General features: G+C 42.6%; 1 protein-coding gene across 4 annotated transcripts in view; it reads right to left on the reverse strand.

Annotated features, from left to right (window-relative positions):
• The window catches only part of PLPP1 (phospholipid phosphatase 1), a 92,061-nt gene that overhangs the window by 6,251 nt on the left and 67,320 nt on the right, over positions 1–18,490 (reverse strand). For all 4 annotated transcript variants that reach the window (XM_033163755.1, XM_033163757.1, XM_033163756.1 and 1 more), the window contains one exon: positions 15,497–15,554. In XM_033163755.1, coding sequence (XP_033019646.1) covers positions 15,497–15,554 — 58 coding nt within the window. The remainder of the gene's footprint in view (positions 1–15,496; positions 15,555–18,490) is intronic.

Genomic DNA, 18,490 nt, shown 5'->3' on the forward strand with positions numbered 1-18,490 from the left:
CTCCCTGTTTGGCAAGCAACTAGGTAGTAGTAAGGTGGAAGAGGAGAAGCAGCTGTAGCTGGTGATAATGATGGTGAGGAGAAGGGCCAAGGTGTCTTCCTATCACTCCTGACCACTGGCAAGGCTGGCTGCAGCTGATGGGAATTAATTAGAGGACATCTGAAGGACACCACACTGATGACACCTGCAGAACTACACCCTGGATTCAACTGGTCAATTCCTCCCTGCTTGATGTTATGAGCTACAATACAGACAGAGGAGACTGCACTTACCCAAATGTCTTATCTATTGTCTCATGCTGCAGAAACTCAAAATAAAACAAATCCATGAAACCAGACTAGATCAAGCTTTGGATAATCTACAGACTGACCTGTAACAAAGGCATAACCTTTTCTAAAACAGGCAGTAACTGGACTTGATGGGATACAGGTTGTGGCTAGCACGTCCATAGACAACTTCAACCATTCCTTGTACCTGTTAGAACCATTATGGTTGTATAAATGAATATATACACAGAGCATGCTCTATGTGAGCAGTAGGTGCTACTTTCCAAAGTTAAATATTTGGGGAATGCCTAATCGGTTTTTCAAAGCAGCTATTACATCATAGTTTTGGCATCCAAATCTTTCATTATGCTGGTAAAAAAGCTGAAGTTTAAAGCTGCATGGAGCAATGTTTAGAAAACCAGATAAAGGTTTTTCCACAGACCAAAGTTGTATTCCAGCTATGTTTTGTTGACAGAAAACTGAAGTTTCTAAGACAGTCTGCAGCCATATTTTAAAAAAATGTATACATGTGTTCATTATCAACAGCAAAGGTAAGTAATTCCTGCTGCTGAAGTCCAACATACAAAAATTACACAGTACAGTTTCAAGGCTAATACTGTGTTTCCTCAAGGCTTGTTTTTGAGACTAACTTCTAGAGCAATGTAAATCATTTAGTCCCAGTGAGAACTTGAGACAGCAGTCATGCTGGTGGTCTAAAAAGAGCAGGCTGGCAATACAGAGCTGGCATACTTCCTTCTTTCCAGCTTAGGAATTCCACTGAAGACATTGAAAAATGCATTCCTTTGCTAATAAGGTTTTTCCACACGCAAGCAATTGCTGTAGTTGGCAGAGGGACATTATACACATAAGAGGGAAGGTGGTGTATGTGGTTATGAGTGGGAGAGAAGGTGGGACCTAAGACAGTCCCTTAGAAGATTGTGGTCCATAAGCAAAGAGATTTGAGGGCCCGGGACACAAATCTAGGTGGTAGGATTTTGTGCTATTTGCCAAGCTGTCAAAACTGAACTGATGATTAAAATGCTGTCCCCAAAACAGAAATGTATCTACAAAACTAGGCTGAGATGGCAAAACAGGAAACTCAGATTTAATGTTTATTCATGGACTTTAGGAAAGTAGCTACTTGGGCCACAGCTATTTAAGATGTGGAGCTATGTTGCAATGAGACAGGAGGCACACGTTGGGCTGTTCATTCTACCAACAAGAAAAGCAGCTGGTGTACAAATCCAAAAGAAAAAGAGGATCCAGATGCTCACTTCTGAACAATGCTGGTGACAGTCCAGACCAGTGAGTTTTCAGGTTGTATAAGCACCTCAGTCAATCTCAAGTGTTGTAGGAAGCAGCTGGATAAGAACTAGTAACTCTATACAGCCAAGAAGCAGTTTCTGCATGTACTGTAGAGGGAAGTGAGGGGCAGATGGAGCCTGTCAACCTGGGAAGGTAGCCAGTCGAGGAGAAGGAAACTGATCCTAAACCTCCACTGCCTTACAACTATACTCATTTGGGAGACTGGGAGGAGACCCTGAGTAAAAATCCATACCCACTGCCTTGCAGGACATCTTCAGAAGGCTAAGGAGTAAACCCTACACAAATCTGGAGTGGAATCCCTAAGACGGTTGGATGGTGTCTTGTACACCCCCTTCCAGCAACTCCTGCAGCCAGGCTGGTGCCAAATGTATTGCTCTGCTTTCCTTTGGACCACATCAGCGAGGCTGAGAGAAGGGGGTCTTGTTATCTGGGCAGCCCCAGAGAAGTCACTTTGTTGCTGCTAATGCAGCAAAAAACATGGGAGGCAGCAGTTACAAATTACTGGTCTCTGCAGTCACAGCAGGTGCTGTGATTCTCCAGCAGTTTGACTTCACCCCCAGAGGTGCACCCCATTGTCTCCCGAGACAGACAAATGCCAACAAGAGCCTTCCAGAGTCGTCACGTCAAATAACTGACAATTTTCCTTGAAGAGCAGCAGCAGCTGCTGTTTGTTGCACATGCATACTTTCATTTTACATGCCTGTTAGCTGATAGGACAGGTTATCTGCTTCCTTCTCTGAATTTAGATGAACAGCTTGAGCTTGGCTGGCCCCTACCTTGTCATCACAAAGAGCAACAGCAGCCGCTGCCTCTCTGCGTTCTGTGAAACAAACACCCACTTATGCATGGAGGCTGAGATGCACACAACCAATTTATTAATTGGCAGCCCTTTTCTCCTTTTATTATTGTTTACACAAGTGATCTGGCAGCTTCAAGTCATAAAGACGGCTAGCTAATTCTAGTTATGTGTCCATTTTGACACAACAACAAACAGACCTGTAGCCTCCATTAAGTCACCCCCGTTCTGCCTCTCCCTGCCCCTGGCAAGCTATTCATTAAACAAACAAGACTGAAGTTTCAGGATGGACACCACTACAGGCAGTAAGTGCCCCAACATGAATAGGGCATCCTACTCCCTAGGTTTGGAGATGAGAAAACCCATTCCCACAGTCCCAGAACAAACCGGTAGGGCATGTGTAAATACACTTTCACTTGCTTTCCAGTAAAATAATAGCTACATTGCTTTGTTGTACTAAAAAATGTATTTGTGTACTTCAAAAAGATACAGCCTTCTAATCGGAGGCTGTCATGGTGACAACTGAGCACAAAAAGAAGGAACCCACTGTATAACGACAAACACAAATATAAAAAACAGGTCCAGGCCAGCATACAAAGACAATACATGGCAAACAAAGTACAGTGGGGCTTCGGGTTACAAACTCCGCTAACCAGGAAGTGGTTGCTCCAGGTTAGAACTTTGCTCCAGGATAAGAATGGAAATTGCACGTCAGCAGCGTAGCGGCAGCAGGAGGCCCCATTAGCGAAAGCACGCCTCAGGTTAAGAACCGTTTCAGGTTAAGAACGGACCTCTGGAATGAATTAAGTTCTTAACCTGAGGTACCACTGTACAACAGATAGTATTTGTGGTGCTGTGGGTTAAACCACTGAGCCTAGGGCTTGCTGATCAGAAGGTCAGTGGTTCGAATCCCCACAACAGGGTGAGTTCCCGTTGCTCAGTCCCAGCTCCTGCCAACCTAGCAGTTTGAAAGCATGTCAAAAGTGCAAGTAGATAAATAGGTACCGCTCCGGCGGGAAGATAAACAATTCCATGCGCTGCTCTGGTTCACCAGAAGTGGCTTTGTCATGTTGGCCTCATGACCCGGAAGCTGTACGCTGGCTCCCTTGGCCAGTAACATGAGATGAACACTGCAACCCCAGAGTCGGACACGACTGGACCTAATGGTCAGGGGTCCCTTTACCTTTACCCACTATTACAAGGCATGTAGTACTCCAGAATCATCAAAATAAGTACAATACATAATTAATGATATATTTTCATATATCTTTGATGCAAGAAAATTCTTGGAAGCGGCAGAGCAGCTGTAGCAAACAAGACTAGAGCCCAGTGATCCCAGTTTCGAAGAGAAACTCCTTCAGCCAGTGAAGTTAACAAGGTCCCACATTGGGTCCGACATGTTGAGGCACCTGTTGTGTGCTGGCTAGCAGAGCCTAAAAGGTCACCTTTAAAAAAGGTTACCCACCCCTGGCCTAAGAAGCACTTGCCTTACAAACTGAAGTAATAATGTGATGTGTTTCCAGCCTGCTAGCAGAAAAGTGATGACAGAAATCACTACATGTGGAAAGTGCTTACAACAGCGCCTGCCATAGAGATGCAAATGCCAAGGCCCCTGTAACATGCAGCCTGGCCCTGAGCAAAGGGAGGAACATTCATAAATTAGCAGCATAGCAGTTGAATTTCTCCACTATCATTTTTGTCTTTCTCTGAAGGCGTCCGTTTACCTTAGGTACCAGATGCTTTTACCTTTGGTGGTCTCTGCTTAAAAGTGCTTTTAATTTGCTAAATTAGAATACCCCCACAGCTCCATTCGAGATGTGTTTATAGAATGTGGTTAAGCTTTCACTCATAATGAAAACACAGCCTCTTCACCACATACATCCTGAGCGCAGTGTTCCTCCCACTCTCTGGTGAAATGCTCCACTTCTCCCACATGCACCACCTTTTAGAAGAAGCCACAGACCCAAGTGGAAGCAGAGAATGAATTGCTTTTGGAAAGGCATTTACAAATGTTGCAGCAAGCAGAGGTTGCAGTTAAATGGATTTTGGGAGTCATTGTTAATACTCTAGAAGATCTGATCACAAGAGGAACAGTAGAAAGCAAGTAATTCTTTCCAGCCATGATGAGGGGAGTGTTATTTCCTCCTCCCCAAATGTTCTTTTGTCACAGTCTACATCATGCAACCCAATGGAGGGCAATCAGTAATTTTATGTGGGTGGCAAGGAGGGAAGAAATGGGGAAAGCTAGAGGGAGGAAGTGTTCAATAGCAAAGGAGGTGCCCTGCACCATTTTGGCTCCACCTCTGCCCACTGTCCCCCTCACATACTACCCCCAAAGGAACATGGCCCTCAACAGACCTAACCCAACCCCACCCCTGCCTTACAGCAAGTTCTGGTGACATGGCCTCCAGAGATTCCTTGGCTCTACATGTGTCTAATTCACAAAGGAAGTACCTTCTCTCCTGTGCTAGGGACCTTATTTTCTAGCATCTCATCCAGTCTGATTGTACAGGAATAAAGTAAGCTAATCTGTGGAATCTACAGGATGAAGGGTGGTATACAAATATTTTGAACAAACACTGATGAGAGATGTTCTCATGAGTCTTACATGAAGATAGGAAAGGGGGCAGTTTTATCATCTGTGCTTATAAAACTGGATCTCAGCGTGAACTTAACGTTTATAGCCTGTTTAGATTTTTAGAACTCTTTTCTGATGGGGATTGAGTGACAGGCAGAACTTTGGGGAGAAAATGAATGTGTATAGGGGACTGGGCCCAGATTAAGGGGTGTACAAGATAATGTTTTAGCTTTCAAGTTTTTCTTTAGAATTAATCCATTGTGGTTTTAGCCCTTCTCTATAGCACCATAGGGGTTACAAACAAACCGAAAGCAGAACTATTGGAGACAGTGCACCAGACTATGCCTGCTGTTTACAGCCACAACTCTGGAATCCTATTAATCCTTTATATATTTTTTAACATGAAGAGGTCATATATTTTAGGGAAGCTTTTAATATCTGAAGGACTATTGTATTTTAATGTTTTGTTGGAAGCCACCCAGAGTGGCTGGGGAAACCCAGGCAGATGGGCAGGGTATAAATAATAAAATAAAATAAAATAATAATAATAATAATTCATAAGCACATCTTTTGCAATGACAATCATGGCAGGTAATTTTGCTGAAGTATAATTAGTGTTGAAATGAATAGGCGTTGTGTGTACACAGTCACTGTCAGCCTGTATACCCAGCTGCAGCTGCTGTAGCACTGTATATAGGCTGTAGCGTGCTAAAGAACTCATGGGGCACGCACTCCAGGCAGCATGATAAAGATAATGCAAAGCCACTTCATGAATTAGGTCCAGAAGCACACTTAGTGCAGAGCTGCATGTAAGAGCTTCATGCTATTGCTTTGAAGAGTAAGGTGAGTATTCATTGTCAGTTACATACACTCCACCTCATTTTAGGACAAGGGTAGAAACCTATGGCCCACCAGAGGCTGTTGGACTACAATTCCCATCAGCCCCAGCCAGCATAAACAATGGTCAAGGATGATGGGACCTATAAGGCAGGTGAGTGAGTCTTTCACACTCTGTTCTCGCACTCTAATATAAAACATCCTACATTTACCGGTACATGACGTATTTATTTAGTTTACAATTTATATGCTTGCATGTAACAGTAACTCTTGGGGCAACTAATAAAATATTAACATAATTGCTAAATGCTTTGATTAGGAAGCTGTGCAGATACAGCAATTCAAATTACAATGTGGGCAATCGAGTAAAATAAAAGCTTACCACTGCTATTTGACTGGCCAAAGAAGAATTTTGGCAGTTTTAGAAACTGCTTCCTTTCCCAAAAGACAAAAACTGCTGCTAGCAGGGTTGCAAAGCGTGTTTTTTTAAGGGTTTAAAATATTTAGGCCAAGATCCACCCATCCAAGAGAGCATATGCAACTGCTGCCCACTCTTCTCTATTTAAAATCAAAGATAGCTGCAGTGACAGGTTATAATGGGTTGTATTCAACTGACTTTTACTCAGAGTAGACAGAGTAAAGGAAAGATGAGATATAAATGTAGTGAATAAATAATCACTGCTCCACCCACTTTTGCCTCTGGCCCCCAGAAAGTTCCCCATGAGGGAATACTGCTCTCTGTTTGAAAAAGGTTCCCCACTTGCTTGAAAAGGAAAACATTCCATGAAAAATTAGGTTTTCATTCCCTCAGCTCTGAGTAGAAATGGGGGTGCTGTTCCCTTAAGCCGCAAAAATGACTGCAAGCAATATTAAAAGTGGCCTTATGTTTCTTATTTGTAATTATTAACAGCAAGAAAACTGTAGTTTTAAGAACATTTTCTGCGAAGATGAAGAGGCTGTGTCTGTCAGACCACATATTTCTTTGGAAGAGGGCTGGAAATAGCACACCAAAATTGCTTTCAGTTACAATAATGCAACAGGTAAGCTCTCTACCTCCAGCACCAAGACTTCTAATTCCAGAAGAAAATAGGTTCATCCTATATTCCACTGTTTTGAGACAGAAAATCCAGAACTACAATAGTTATCCAGCCTCTGCTTGAAGACCTTCAGTGAGGGACAGCCCACCAGCCCTCTAGGCAACTGGTTCCACTGTAGCTTAAGCCTATTAGATCAAGTCCTGCCATCTGGCACACCTATTCTATGTGATAACCCTTTGGGTCTTCCACAGCCCCACTCCTCAGCCTCAAGCCAAAACATGCCCAGTTCCTTAAACATTTCCTTATAGGATTTGCTTTCCACACCCCTGAATATCTTTGTTGCCATTTCCTGAACCTGTTTCTAATTGAAATATCCCATTTTTAAAGTGCAGTGCCCAGAACTGGATACAGTACTCCAGAGGATGTCTGACTGATACAGAATAAAGTAGAACTTCTACTTCCTGTGACTTGGAAACTATGGCCTTCAAGTTGAAACAAGGCAGACTCCTAAGGCACCATGGGACAGCATCATAAACTATTTTCTGCTAGGGAAAGTGCAAACGGGGAAAATGTAAAAGCTTTCCGTACACTGTTCATCTGTCCCACATGAAAACAGATTATTATTACTATTATTAAGTTGTATACTACTCTTTATCCGAAGATCACAACATCAAAATATAAGATGAGAACATAAAATATATAATAAAACAAAAACAAAAACCAATAACCCCCTTCTCACAAACACGTTTAAAAGGCCATAGAATATTCAATCAGTCAAAGGCCTGGCTATAGAAAAAAGTTTTTGCCTGGTGCCTCACACAAAGAAAAGGATAGCAAAAATGTTTCATGTGCAGTTACATGCACAATTTGTACATGGTTTTCCTACACAAGTACTGTTCTGTTTTTAAAAGTCATCATGCAGAAAACCAAGACCTAGAATAGTTATGTTCTCTTTATAAATCAGTGCAAAAACTAGGTCTTGTGTTGCTCAGTGATTGGCTTTGAACCAGCAATTAGACAGAACATAACCACTGTGATATATTTTATGCATGTGGAAGTAGTAAATGATAATTATTCAGAGTTGCCTCCTCAAGCACTTCAAATAAGACTAAAACATGGTTTATAGGCTCTAATAAGTAATGGTTATTACCATTAGACAAAGATTACAGTACGGAAATAGATACAGATCTCTGTTTCACTTAGGGCCAAAAGAGACATGACACGGCAGAGCCATGATTGCATCTCTCTCTTTTAAAGGGACACTTAAAAGGAGCTGCTTGGGCTCAATTTTACTCAGAGAAGTAGTGCCTGGGGAGGTGGTTTTCAGTTTTGTTTAAAATGCCCCACAAGCTACTGTTAAATCTTACTTTTGAGCAGGATGGGGGAAATATATTCTTTCATTCTAGGAAAAAGAATCCTTGTATCATTTTATATTTCCCAAAAGTATAAGAAGGCCTAGACTCGAGTAACAGCTCTGTGACAGCCTAGAAAGATGTGGCCACCTATCTCTTTGGCAACTCCCATGCCTTCAGGTTAATAGCAAACCTGTTGAGTCTTTGAGCATCTAAATTGAAGGCGCAGCTGAAGATGGACACAGACTCTAAAATTACACCAGAGCTGGTTCTGGGCTTGGGAGGAATCCCCATTAGCAAATAAGATGGCTTCTTTCTGCACCAACTAGGGACACAATGGGTGCCTGGATTGCCAACATTATGTTAATATTTTGGCACACGTTACAAACACGCAGGTAGCGCTGTGGGTTAAACCACAGAGCCTAGGGCTTGCTGATCAGAAGGTCGGCGGTTCGAATCCCCGCGATGGGGTGAGCTCCTGTTGCTCGGTCCCTGCTCCTGCCAACCTAGCAGTTCGAAAGCACGTCAAAGTGCAAGTAGATAAATAGGTACCGCTCCGGCTGGAAGGTAAACAGCGTTTCCGTGCGCTGCTCTGTTTCACCAGAAGCGGCTTAGTCATGCTGGCCACATGACCCAGAAGCTCTACACCGGCTCCCTCGGCCAGTAACGCGAGATGAGCGCCGCAACCCCAGAGTCAGACATGACTGGACCTAATGGTCAGGGGTCCCTTTACCTTTACCTACAAGCACAAGACCATAGATAAAGGTGTAAAATTCCAACTAATGAGTGGATTAAATTAAAGATTGCCACATCCTATATAAAAAATGTCATTTGCCTCTTGTGCAGTTCAAATCCACTAATAGCTCATTTCAGCAAATGCTTCACCTCGGTTTCTCTTCAATATACTGGGAACAGTGAGGGGAAAGGCCGCTTTCGATGCAGCTTGCAGCATTTTATTGCAGGTCCCACTTATATTGAGTTTGTGGGCAGCATGTGAAAAAAGGGAAGAACCCACACAGTGCAACCTTATATACTTCCTTTTTGGCTCTCAGAAGAGAAGCAAGATTTCTCTACTCAGTCCTGCTTCTGCTTTCCAAGAACACTGATTTCTAGTTGCTCTTTATTGTATGCTCCAAGTACAGTCTTCCTCTTCCTCTAAGGAGCTCAGAAATTACACCTGCATGAGTCTAGAGCAAATATTTGGTGGAGGAGTTACAAAGAAAGAGCACAAAGACCCACCATCCCATTTAACAGAAACTGGGAAATTAAACTTCATTGACTGGAGGCACAATGTAGGCCTATTTTGCTTTCAATTAGCCAACTGCTTTGAGGTTGTTGTTTTTTTTACAATCAAGCAGTATGTAAATTTTATGAAATTAAGTAATACAGTGGAAAGGGAGTCTCCATCAGGACATATAATCACAAATACTCTGGCTGGTTTTATGCTCCCCAAAGATTTCAGCTCATGTCTTGTGTATGTGGTTGACAGGAGAGGACCTCAGTTTAGAGAAAACATGCATCGTTGAAGTGTTAGTACTGCTCACTAGGGCCAAATGATGGATCAACCCCCACCCACAAATGTTTTGCTGCGTCAGAACAAAGACCTACCCAGTTCAACATTCTATTGCCAGCATCAGCCAGCCAGATGCTTCTGTGTACCCAGCAAGTAGGACATAAAGGTGACAACCTTTTCCTAACATGATAACTCCCAAATTAACTTCAAGGATCTGTTCACAGAGTCCCGTTAGCAACAGAGAACAGATGTATCTGTCTGCAAAAAGATCGAACCTGGCTTGCAAACAGCTATTTACCAGCTTACTTATGTAGAGCAAGAATTGATGCCAGTCAGGCAAAGGAGGGAGGTTTGGGTGGATAAGTATGGATAATGGATTCCCCAGTTCCCCCACCCAGGCCGTTGACATACCGCAAATTACTTCATCAGTATGTATGTTAAGACTAGCTACAAAATATGGGATAGCAACTTTTGGACTAAAAGGTGCATGTATGGACCAAATCTTCAAGACCCTGGCAAGACATGGGACAGCAACACATTTGCTCTGTCTTACTGGCTTCCATGGGCAGCTGGGAGATTTACCAGTACACCCCCTCCCCTTTCTCTTATTGCTTTATTTGTAAGTTAAGGATTCATGGCAGCTCAGAGCAATGTTGTTTTGCTTATCTTAAGACATATATATAAACAATCTCAATGATAAAACAGGGTTATCTGCTAGCCTTCCTGATAACATGCTGCCATATAGTATACATTGGGTGTGTAATAGGAGTATTTATTTAAATTGCTAGGCAACAAATCTAAAGGAGGCTTAAATTTAAGTCTGTAAGCAATTTTGTAGCATCTGAAGCAAAGGGATCATGTCAACACAAAGCAAACGGCACAGATTACGGTTAAGACCCATGTAAATATCTGCTACAAAACCCAGCAAACAGCTTATATGCAGACAACTGCCTGTGAACGTGTTTGGTCCAACATGAGTCTCGTATTCCGGGTACAGTTTATTTGCTGACTGCTACCTTCTTCATGAACTATGGAAGACAATGTAGCCCTGTCTCCTGGGATACCCCTACAAGGACAGCAAGTCATGAATCACCTCTATATAGGATTTTTATTTTTCCACGCTTTGGCTGGGTTGGGGGAGGGATAGGCCATTTTCAATAAACGCAAATGCTAAAGACACGACAACAGCTGCATTTTCATAGGCAAAGGACAAGTCCAATTTCCACGTCAAGTAAATCTTTCCACTCCTGAGTCAGTAAGATTCAGGGCAGCTGCCCAGCTAACCAGAAGTTAGATTCCAAACAAGAACGGGGAAGGGATCAAAATCCACATCATAAAACCAACTTTATTTACCTTAAAATCTTGCTAATGTTTCCCCTTTAAAAGCGTTTCTTCAGAAATTAGATTTTTTTAAATCTTTTCTTTTTAAGTCAATTTTGCATTTTATTCTTCAGTTGTTGCCCCCATTATACCAGTCAAAGAATAGACTACATTCTCTCAATTGTCCACAAGGGAATAAACATGAATCATTCCCTTCATTCAGTTCTCTCTAAATAGATGCAACCCCTTGCCGTCAGCCAGTTGTGCCCTGTAAGGAAGCAAAGGGGAGGGAAATGGACTATCATTAGCTCACTCCGTTAAAGGAACCTTCACTCATTAGTTGTCTGCCTTCAGTATTCTCAAGGCATGCTAGCGTGCAATTTTATAAATTCTTCCCAGATAACAGAATATCTGCGAACATTCAATAGCCAAAATAAAAACCAGCCCATAAGTGTTTTTGCTAGTTCCTTCACTTTGCCACTTAGCTCCTCACCAGTCTAACAAACAGATTGACCTGGCTGAGAGCTGTGCGAGAGCTTACCCTTTCAAAATGACTCAAGTCCAAGCCCCATGGGAGGGAGTTGAAAAGGAGAGGGTTTGTCTGAGTTCCCTCTGTCCCGTCCCCCCTGGCCCACTTCCCAAGGATTACTTTGCACACGACTACGTTACTACAAAAATGTCACTTTCATGTAGAAAGCAAGCGAATTTTGTTAGAATCATAGAGTCAAAGAATTGTAGAGTTGGAAGGGACCCCAAGCGCCATCTAGTCCAACCCCCTGCAAAGCAGGAATGTTAGTAGTGAGTGACATGTGTGTATGTGAAAACTGACAGATGGGTACACTCACTGCTGAAACCACAATACTGGAGCTATGGATATTGCTAGCCATGGATATTTGCACACACAATACATTATTAAGGTTACAAGTCTCAAATGAATTAACTGATTAATTAATTAAGGGAGGAAGGACTCTACTCTTTTCATTTTCCTACTGTGAACATCCAAAGCATTTTAGACAGAAACACAGAGGTACATCAGCTAAGCAAGCTGTGGCGTTGCTTGGTCATGCATAAAGAGCTCAGGATATATCAGCCAACAGTGGAAGGGACTCAAGAGCAGAGGATTAAATAGTTCAGCCTCTCCCCTTGATAAAAGAAGACGGATAAGACAGAGATTACACCTAGTTGTGAGCACATTTATCCTAGCATGTCACCTCCCTTGAAAAGGGGACACTACAGAAAATGAAACGTCTTCAGCTCAACTGACACATCTCCAGATATTTCTAATGAGTAGAAATAAGTCAGCAAACATGCAAGGGAGATGTGTGGGTGTGTCCTCACAGTTGCTGTCGAAACCTATCACCCTAATGACCATCTCCAGGTGTAAAAAAAAGGTCTTAAATGCTTTTCTAAGACAACAATTCAAATCTAAATTGCCTGTTACAGCAGCATCAGTATTACTGGAGAGGGAGGGGCAAAAGGAATTAACACTCTGACACAGACTGTGGCCGTTACAATCCTGGGATTGTGGTTCAGCAAACTGATTTAAGTAACTGACAAACTGTGGGATCTACCCGAAGGCCAGAGCAGACACTCCCACAGAAAAGAAGCTGCAATTTATTGCAATCTGGAATAAGTTAAGGGGTATAGTTTGAAGTGAATGGCAATGGGCTGAGGAGAGTCTTGGGAAATTCTATTGGTTCCTTCAGTCATCCTGGCAGAACTGTAATCTAGTTGCCAATGTGGTGGCTGTACTATCATAGCCTTTTTGGTTGGGTTGTGTGTGTGTGCATGCACAGTCAGTCACACTAACATAAGTCAGATTCCTCCAACCCTCAGGAGGCTGAAATTTCAGGCGACTGGTTATGATTAACTCAGGCTGTGAGTAATGCCACATGTTAGGAACTGGGGAGTCACGAGCAGCACACAACTGCAGCTGGAGTCAAGCATGCAAATGGCAAGTTGAAGCTAGTCAGAAAGTACATTTTTTGGGAGGAAGGTTATCAGATGCATAAGACTTGACACGGGGCCATTGGCAGAACTCTGTTGCCGCATGGAAAAGTTAGGAGCCGTGAAATGTCTACGGAGAGGGAAAGATGATCACATCTGTATCTTGTAAGCAGCAAACTGCAATAATAGGCAGAACCAGCCTTAGGGTAAGCCCTTTCTTATTGCACAAGACATAGCCACTAACTCGTTAAGGATTGAGAGCATTCCAAACAGGGAGAAGTTCCATATAAATTCTCAATGCTCTCTTTAGCTCATCCTGGTTAATACTGATGGGGTGTAGTAAATGGGAGAGACCTATTTACTACACCATCATTCGAATACATTATAAAGTGGTCAAGGATTAGATTGGTCTGCTTGTAAATGTAGCATTTTCCCCACCAATGTGCCAAGGTCAACCTAAGATAGACTTCTCTGTTATGCTGAACAACTAAACCAGTCTTCAAAATTGTCCAGCACATACCACACACAGCTTAGTACATCTCAATTCAACCTATTTTTCTGTAGAATGTTTTATGTGGCTAGTTGTGATCTGGGCATGCATGGAGGCATTTGCAAGACTAGCTCAGCACACCAAAGTCTACTAAAAGTGTGAAGTCTGTTCACTTTGCCATGCAAAATTGATAAAGAGAGTCACTCATCCCTCTGATTTTGGGCTGACTCCTCAACTTACTAAAGACTAAATAATAATTAATACACCCTTGGATAGATAGAAGCATATGAAGCATCAATGTTCTTTGCATTGAAATGACAGTGTTGGAGCACATGCGTTGCACGCATAAGGCTCTGGTTTCAGTACCAAACATCTCCAGCTGATGGATTTTTCAGTAGCAGTGCCAGAAAATTTCCCTGCCTTAGACAGCAGCTGCCAGGCAGAGCAGCTGGACACAGGACAGTTCTATAGCACAGCTCAAATCGGTCAGAGCCAGCAGAGACTTTTAAGACACCGCTGTCAGTAGTACTGCCACTGTCCACGACTGGATAATTTTATTCCGTATACTGTAAAGAAAGTTGACTTGGAAGCCTACAATTAGGCTCCAAGAACAACAACAAAAATAAGAGGTCTGATTTCAGGAAATAATCAGTCAATGCTTAACTATGGTTCCCAACCAAAAAAAGGAGGTATTTTTATTAATGTCACTACAGGCTAGATGATCAGGCTTGTAATTCTCTTGGGAATAATGCAGCTTTGAAATGCTTCAGAGAAATAATAAAACACTGCAAATTAAGTGCTCTTAAAAAAACACAAATATTTTCCTCCTGTGAACAATCCTACAGCAAGAAACCTTTCTATGCAAAATTTTAAAGCATTGTTTTTAACAGTTTTAATTGTTCAGGTTCTGATAAATCTACATGTCCACAGAGCCATTCTGGGAATAACTTGCAATATTCATTCCTACACACCCCACTGAAAAAGTGTGGACATTTTTTTGTATTCATTTGTTTGCTTAAATACACAGACATAAAGCTAAAGTCTCCATTTTGACTAGATTGCCCCATCTGCTTTGGTAAGTTACTTCTCTCCTGGCCAAAAACAAAGAGCAACAAACAGCTAGAATGTAGCTTATCAGGACTGGGGGGCAGTCACAAATTAGTATTTATGTTGCTGAAGCCTGTAAAACATTTGATGGGTGGATTCCCATCCCCTGCTTCCTTCCTTGCTTTGTTTGCTTAAAGTAGAGACTGGTTGCGCTGGATAGACCATCATCTGCATCACATTCCCTGCCTCATGCTAAGCCTACCCAAATCACCCAGAGCAAAGCATAAAGTTACAAAAATAATGTCTAGAACTCTCAGTTAGAAAGAGTCCTACTGCTTCTTACAAGCTTAGTTTGCCAGAGATAGTAAGGGAACAAGAGACTCTCCCCCTACAAAGCGAGCCTGGCCATGCTGCTTATTGAAGTGCCTCAGCTTCAGATAAGTGGCGTTTGCTGCATTTTATGAGCTGCTCACTTTTCAGGATAGGCTCAGCCATAGAGGCAGAGTAGACAGCTGCCTAGGGTGCCACACTTCAAAGGTGCCTTCCATATCAGAAGCTGTGCATTAGTCCCGGGTCTTGAATCACTGCTGGTGTGGCTGATAGCTGATACTAACTGAAAGCATCCTGGTGCCCTCTGTAATGTCACAGGTGGGCCTGGGATGCACTTTCTGAGACTTCCACCTAGGGTTGCAAAAAAAAAAAAAAGCCTGAACTGGCCTTCACACAAAGCCTCCCTGGAAAATTTAGGGAAAAGCCTACCTAACACGCAGTGGCCAAATATTCCAACCGTCAAGTGAAAAGATCTCAGAGGAAGCATCCACCCCACCCCAGTCTTTTTCATTTTAATGCTTCCCCTGCATAAACAGCCCAAACGAAATGCTGATGCAGCAAATGTTTCAACTTCATGCTATGCAACATAAACAGATCTTTTAAGCAAAAAAACCCCAAAAAACCCCATCATAACTGGCTGCTAAAAAGTATACTTACTGCTAGGAACAGCATGCAATACATGGAAAACGAAGAATGTCCAGAGTAAAACGACAGTCTGAAAAACAAGAGAATGGCCGCATACTTATTACAATTTATACATACGTCATTAAGATTTTGACACTCTGCAATTGTATAACAAAGTTCACCTTTGATTTGAAAATAAAGCTTCAACAAAGCTCACACAGGACGCTCCTTTATACTGAGTTAGGGCACTAGTACACCGAGCTCAGTATTGTCTGCACCAGTGATTCCCAAACTCCCCCCCCCCGCCCCCAACAGCCCACCTGAAAATTGTTGAGGGTCATGGATGACTGTTTAATGGTTTCTCTGCCTGTTGCATCAACTGAGGAACCATTTTAAAGGGGGTTTCAATGCAAGCCCTTTCCTGATCCTACTAGAGCAAGACATGGTCACAATGCCCATTAGGAGAAACTGGTGGGCAGTGGGAGTGTGGCACTCTCCAGCAAAGGAATAGTCGGAAACTCATTTTTACTCCCCCCCCCCATAAAATGTATATACTGTTTGATTGTTAAAAACAAAACACCTCAAGTCAGTTTCCAAAAAGAATGACACAATGAGGTTATCAGTAAAAACACCTATTAAAGCAGTTATTTTGCAAACCTGGGTCCCAGATGTTGTTGGACTACAACTCCCATCATCCCTGACCACTAGTGCTGCTAGCTAGGGATAATGGGAGTTGTAGTCCATCAACACCTGGGCACCCAAGTTTGAGAAACACTGATTAAAGCATTGAACAAACGATTAAAATTAATGGCAGATTAAAAACACATGGAAATATTTTACACATCTGGGTGGAAATGTTTTTAGAAAGGCTGGGTGAAAATGTTTTTAGCAGGCACAGAAGAGAGTTCAGTGAATATGCCCACCTGGGAGCTCCAAAGTATGGTTCCTGTAACATTAAAAGATCAATGTAAAGCTTCCAATTTTTCCTTTGAAGCCACGTTAGTACCTGCGCTACACATGATGCCACATATGACATCAGGTGTGGAGCAGGTGGGTGTGGTTTCCTAGGAGTAGCTTGATGGGAGAAACTGGGACCCCTGGCTGGCCAAACTGGACCTGTGGTCTGGAGGTTTCCCACCTCTGTGGTAAGGCTTGGTCTTATTATCCTTGCAATACTGGTGGAGGGGTGGGTTGGGATTGACAGAGGGCAAACAGCTTGCCTAGGAAAATTCACAACAGAGGTAAGCCTTTTCTGTTCTTGGATATAAGTTTGCCATTACTGAGAAACTACATTGTGCTTTATAAATATTCATGTCTTGACTACATTATAGGGGTTCCCATGTTTGTGCTTCGGTTTATTCATATCACAAACACACGAACATCACACTCGTCCCGGCACACAGACTACTATGGCCAAAACGATATCCCTCGGTGCAGCTTCAGCAAAAGTAACCTACTACGGCATCCAAATTCCAGCTGGAAATAGTATCTGTCACTTATTAACCTGTCAGCTGCACACACATTTGTTTTCTCTCTTCCCTCCTCCTGCCCCACAGTTTTAATACATTAAACAGAGAGAGGCAGAGGGATGGAGAAATAGACAATAGAAAGGCCTGCTAAACATTCCTTTGCAGGCAGCTAACCCCCTTCTTCCAAAAGCAGCTCTGACTCAGAACATTCCGTCTCCCCTGCCAGCCAAGAGCCTGAATGTTCATTCCAGGCTCCTCTCCAGTGCTGGTGAGCGTAAACTCCCTTGGTCTCCACCCTGCCACCTTTCCCACCCACCAGTCCCCAACCCCACCACTGGATAAATACTGTAAGCATTCCCCAAAGTGAAAGTACCCCACTGGTGGAAACATCAAGCCCTTACTTTATTGTATCTCTCCCCTCTCCTTCATCACATTCTTAAAAGACTTAAATCATCCCAGTAGCAGCCATACATCAGGCCTCCAGAGCTGTCAGAATGTATATTATTGTTTCATGACAACTGGCTTCACATATTTTTCTCTTGGAAGGGTTTATTTCAACAAGTCAGATAATACAAACCCAGAGTGCATATTTTATTTTGACTTCTCACTCTGGCTCATTAAGTCTAATGTTGACACTTCTTTTTAGAATAAGCTATTTAGGGCTGCGAAGGAGCCTCTAACACAAGGATGACTTGCACCAAAACCTATTTGTGGGGCCACTAAGCAGGAAATAATCTAGCATGGATTCTTCCCATGCACATATACATGTTGAAAAGCATCTAATGGGATCCATCTGAAAAGCACCATCAAGACAGTGGGAAGTTAGGATTTTAATGCCTTGACATAGTCTGCACACTGGATTTTGTAGTTCCGGGGTATGTCTGTTTTTACTGTAAAACTCTATATCCCCTGAAGCAGCTTTGCAGACATTTCATAAATGTCACGTGCGTTCTATTTAAAAAATAATAAAAGACAGCTTTACGTTCCACATAGTAATAATGTGACCCAATTATGTTAAGCATTTCAGCCTGTTACTACAAACTCACATTTCACACAATTAGAAGAGAGCAGAGGTTGAATCCGGGGCAGGGAGAAAGGGCATGAAAGTGAGAGGACTGGAACAGATGGAACAACATTAGAAACATTTTGGGTGGATCTTCCAAGCTGTTTCCAGAATAGTGAGATGGGGCAGGTGAGCAAATGACCATCTGGCATATTATGCTGCAATAAATCTACATTTGCCACAAATGTACATTCCATGTTGTCACAGTAGCCAAACAGATGTATATGAGAAGTCCATAGGTAGGGCATGTGCACAAGTTTTTATAGAATCATAGAGCTGGAAGGGACCCTAGTCCAACCTCCTGCAGCAATATGCAGCTATCTCCTATGGAGACTGAACCTGCAACCTTGCGAGTTATCAGCACCACACTCAATCTAACCAACTGAGCTATCCAGTAATCTCCAACTCATGATTCCCAGAAACTGGTATTCAGAAGCATGCTGCCTCTGATACTGATGATAGTACAGAGGCATCGTGATAAGCAGTTAATGACAG

Source organism: Lacerta agilis, chromosome 11 (assembly GCF_009819535.1).
Source record: "Lacerta agilis isolate rLacAgi1 chromosome 11, rLacAgi1.pri, whole genome shotgun sequence".
Lineage (NCBI taxonomy): Eukaryota > Metazoa > Chordata > Lepidosauria > Squamata > Lacertidae > Lacerta > Lacerta agilis.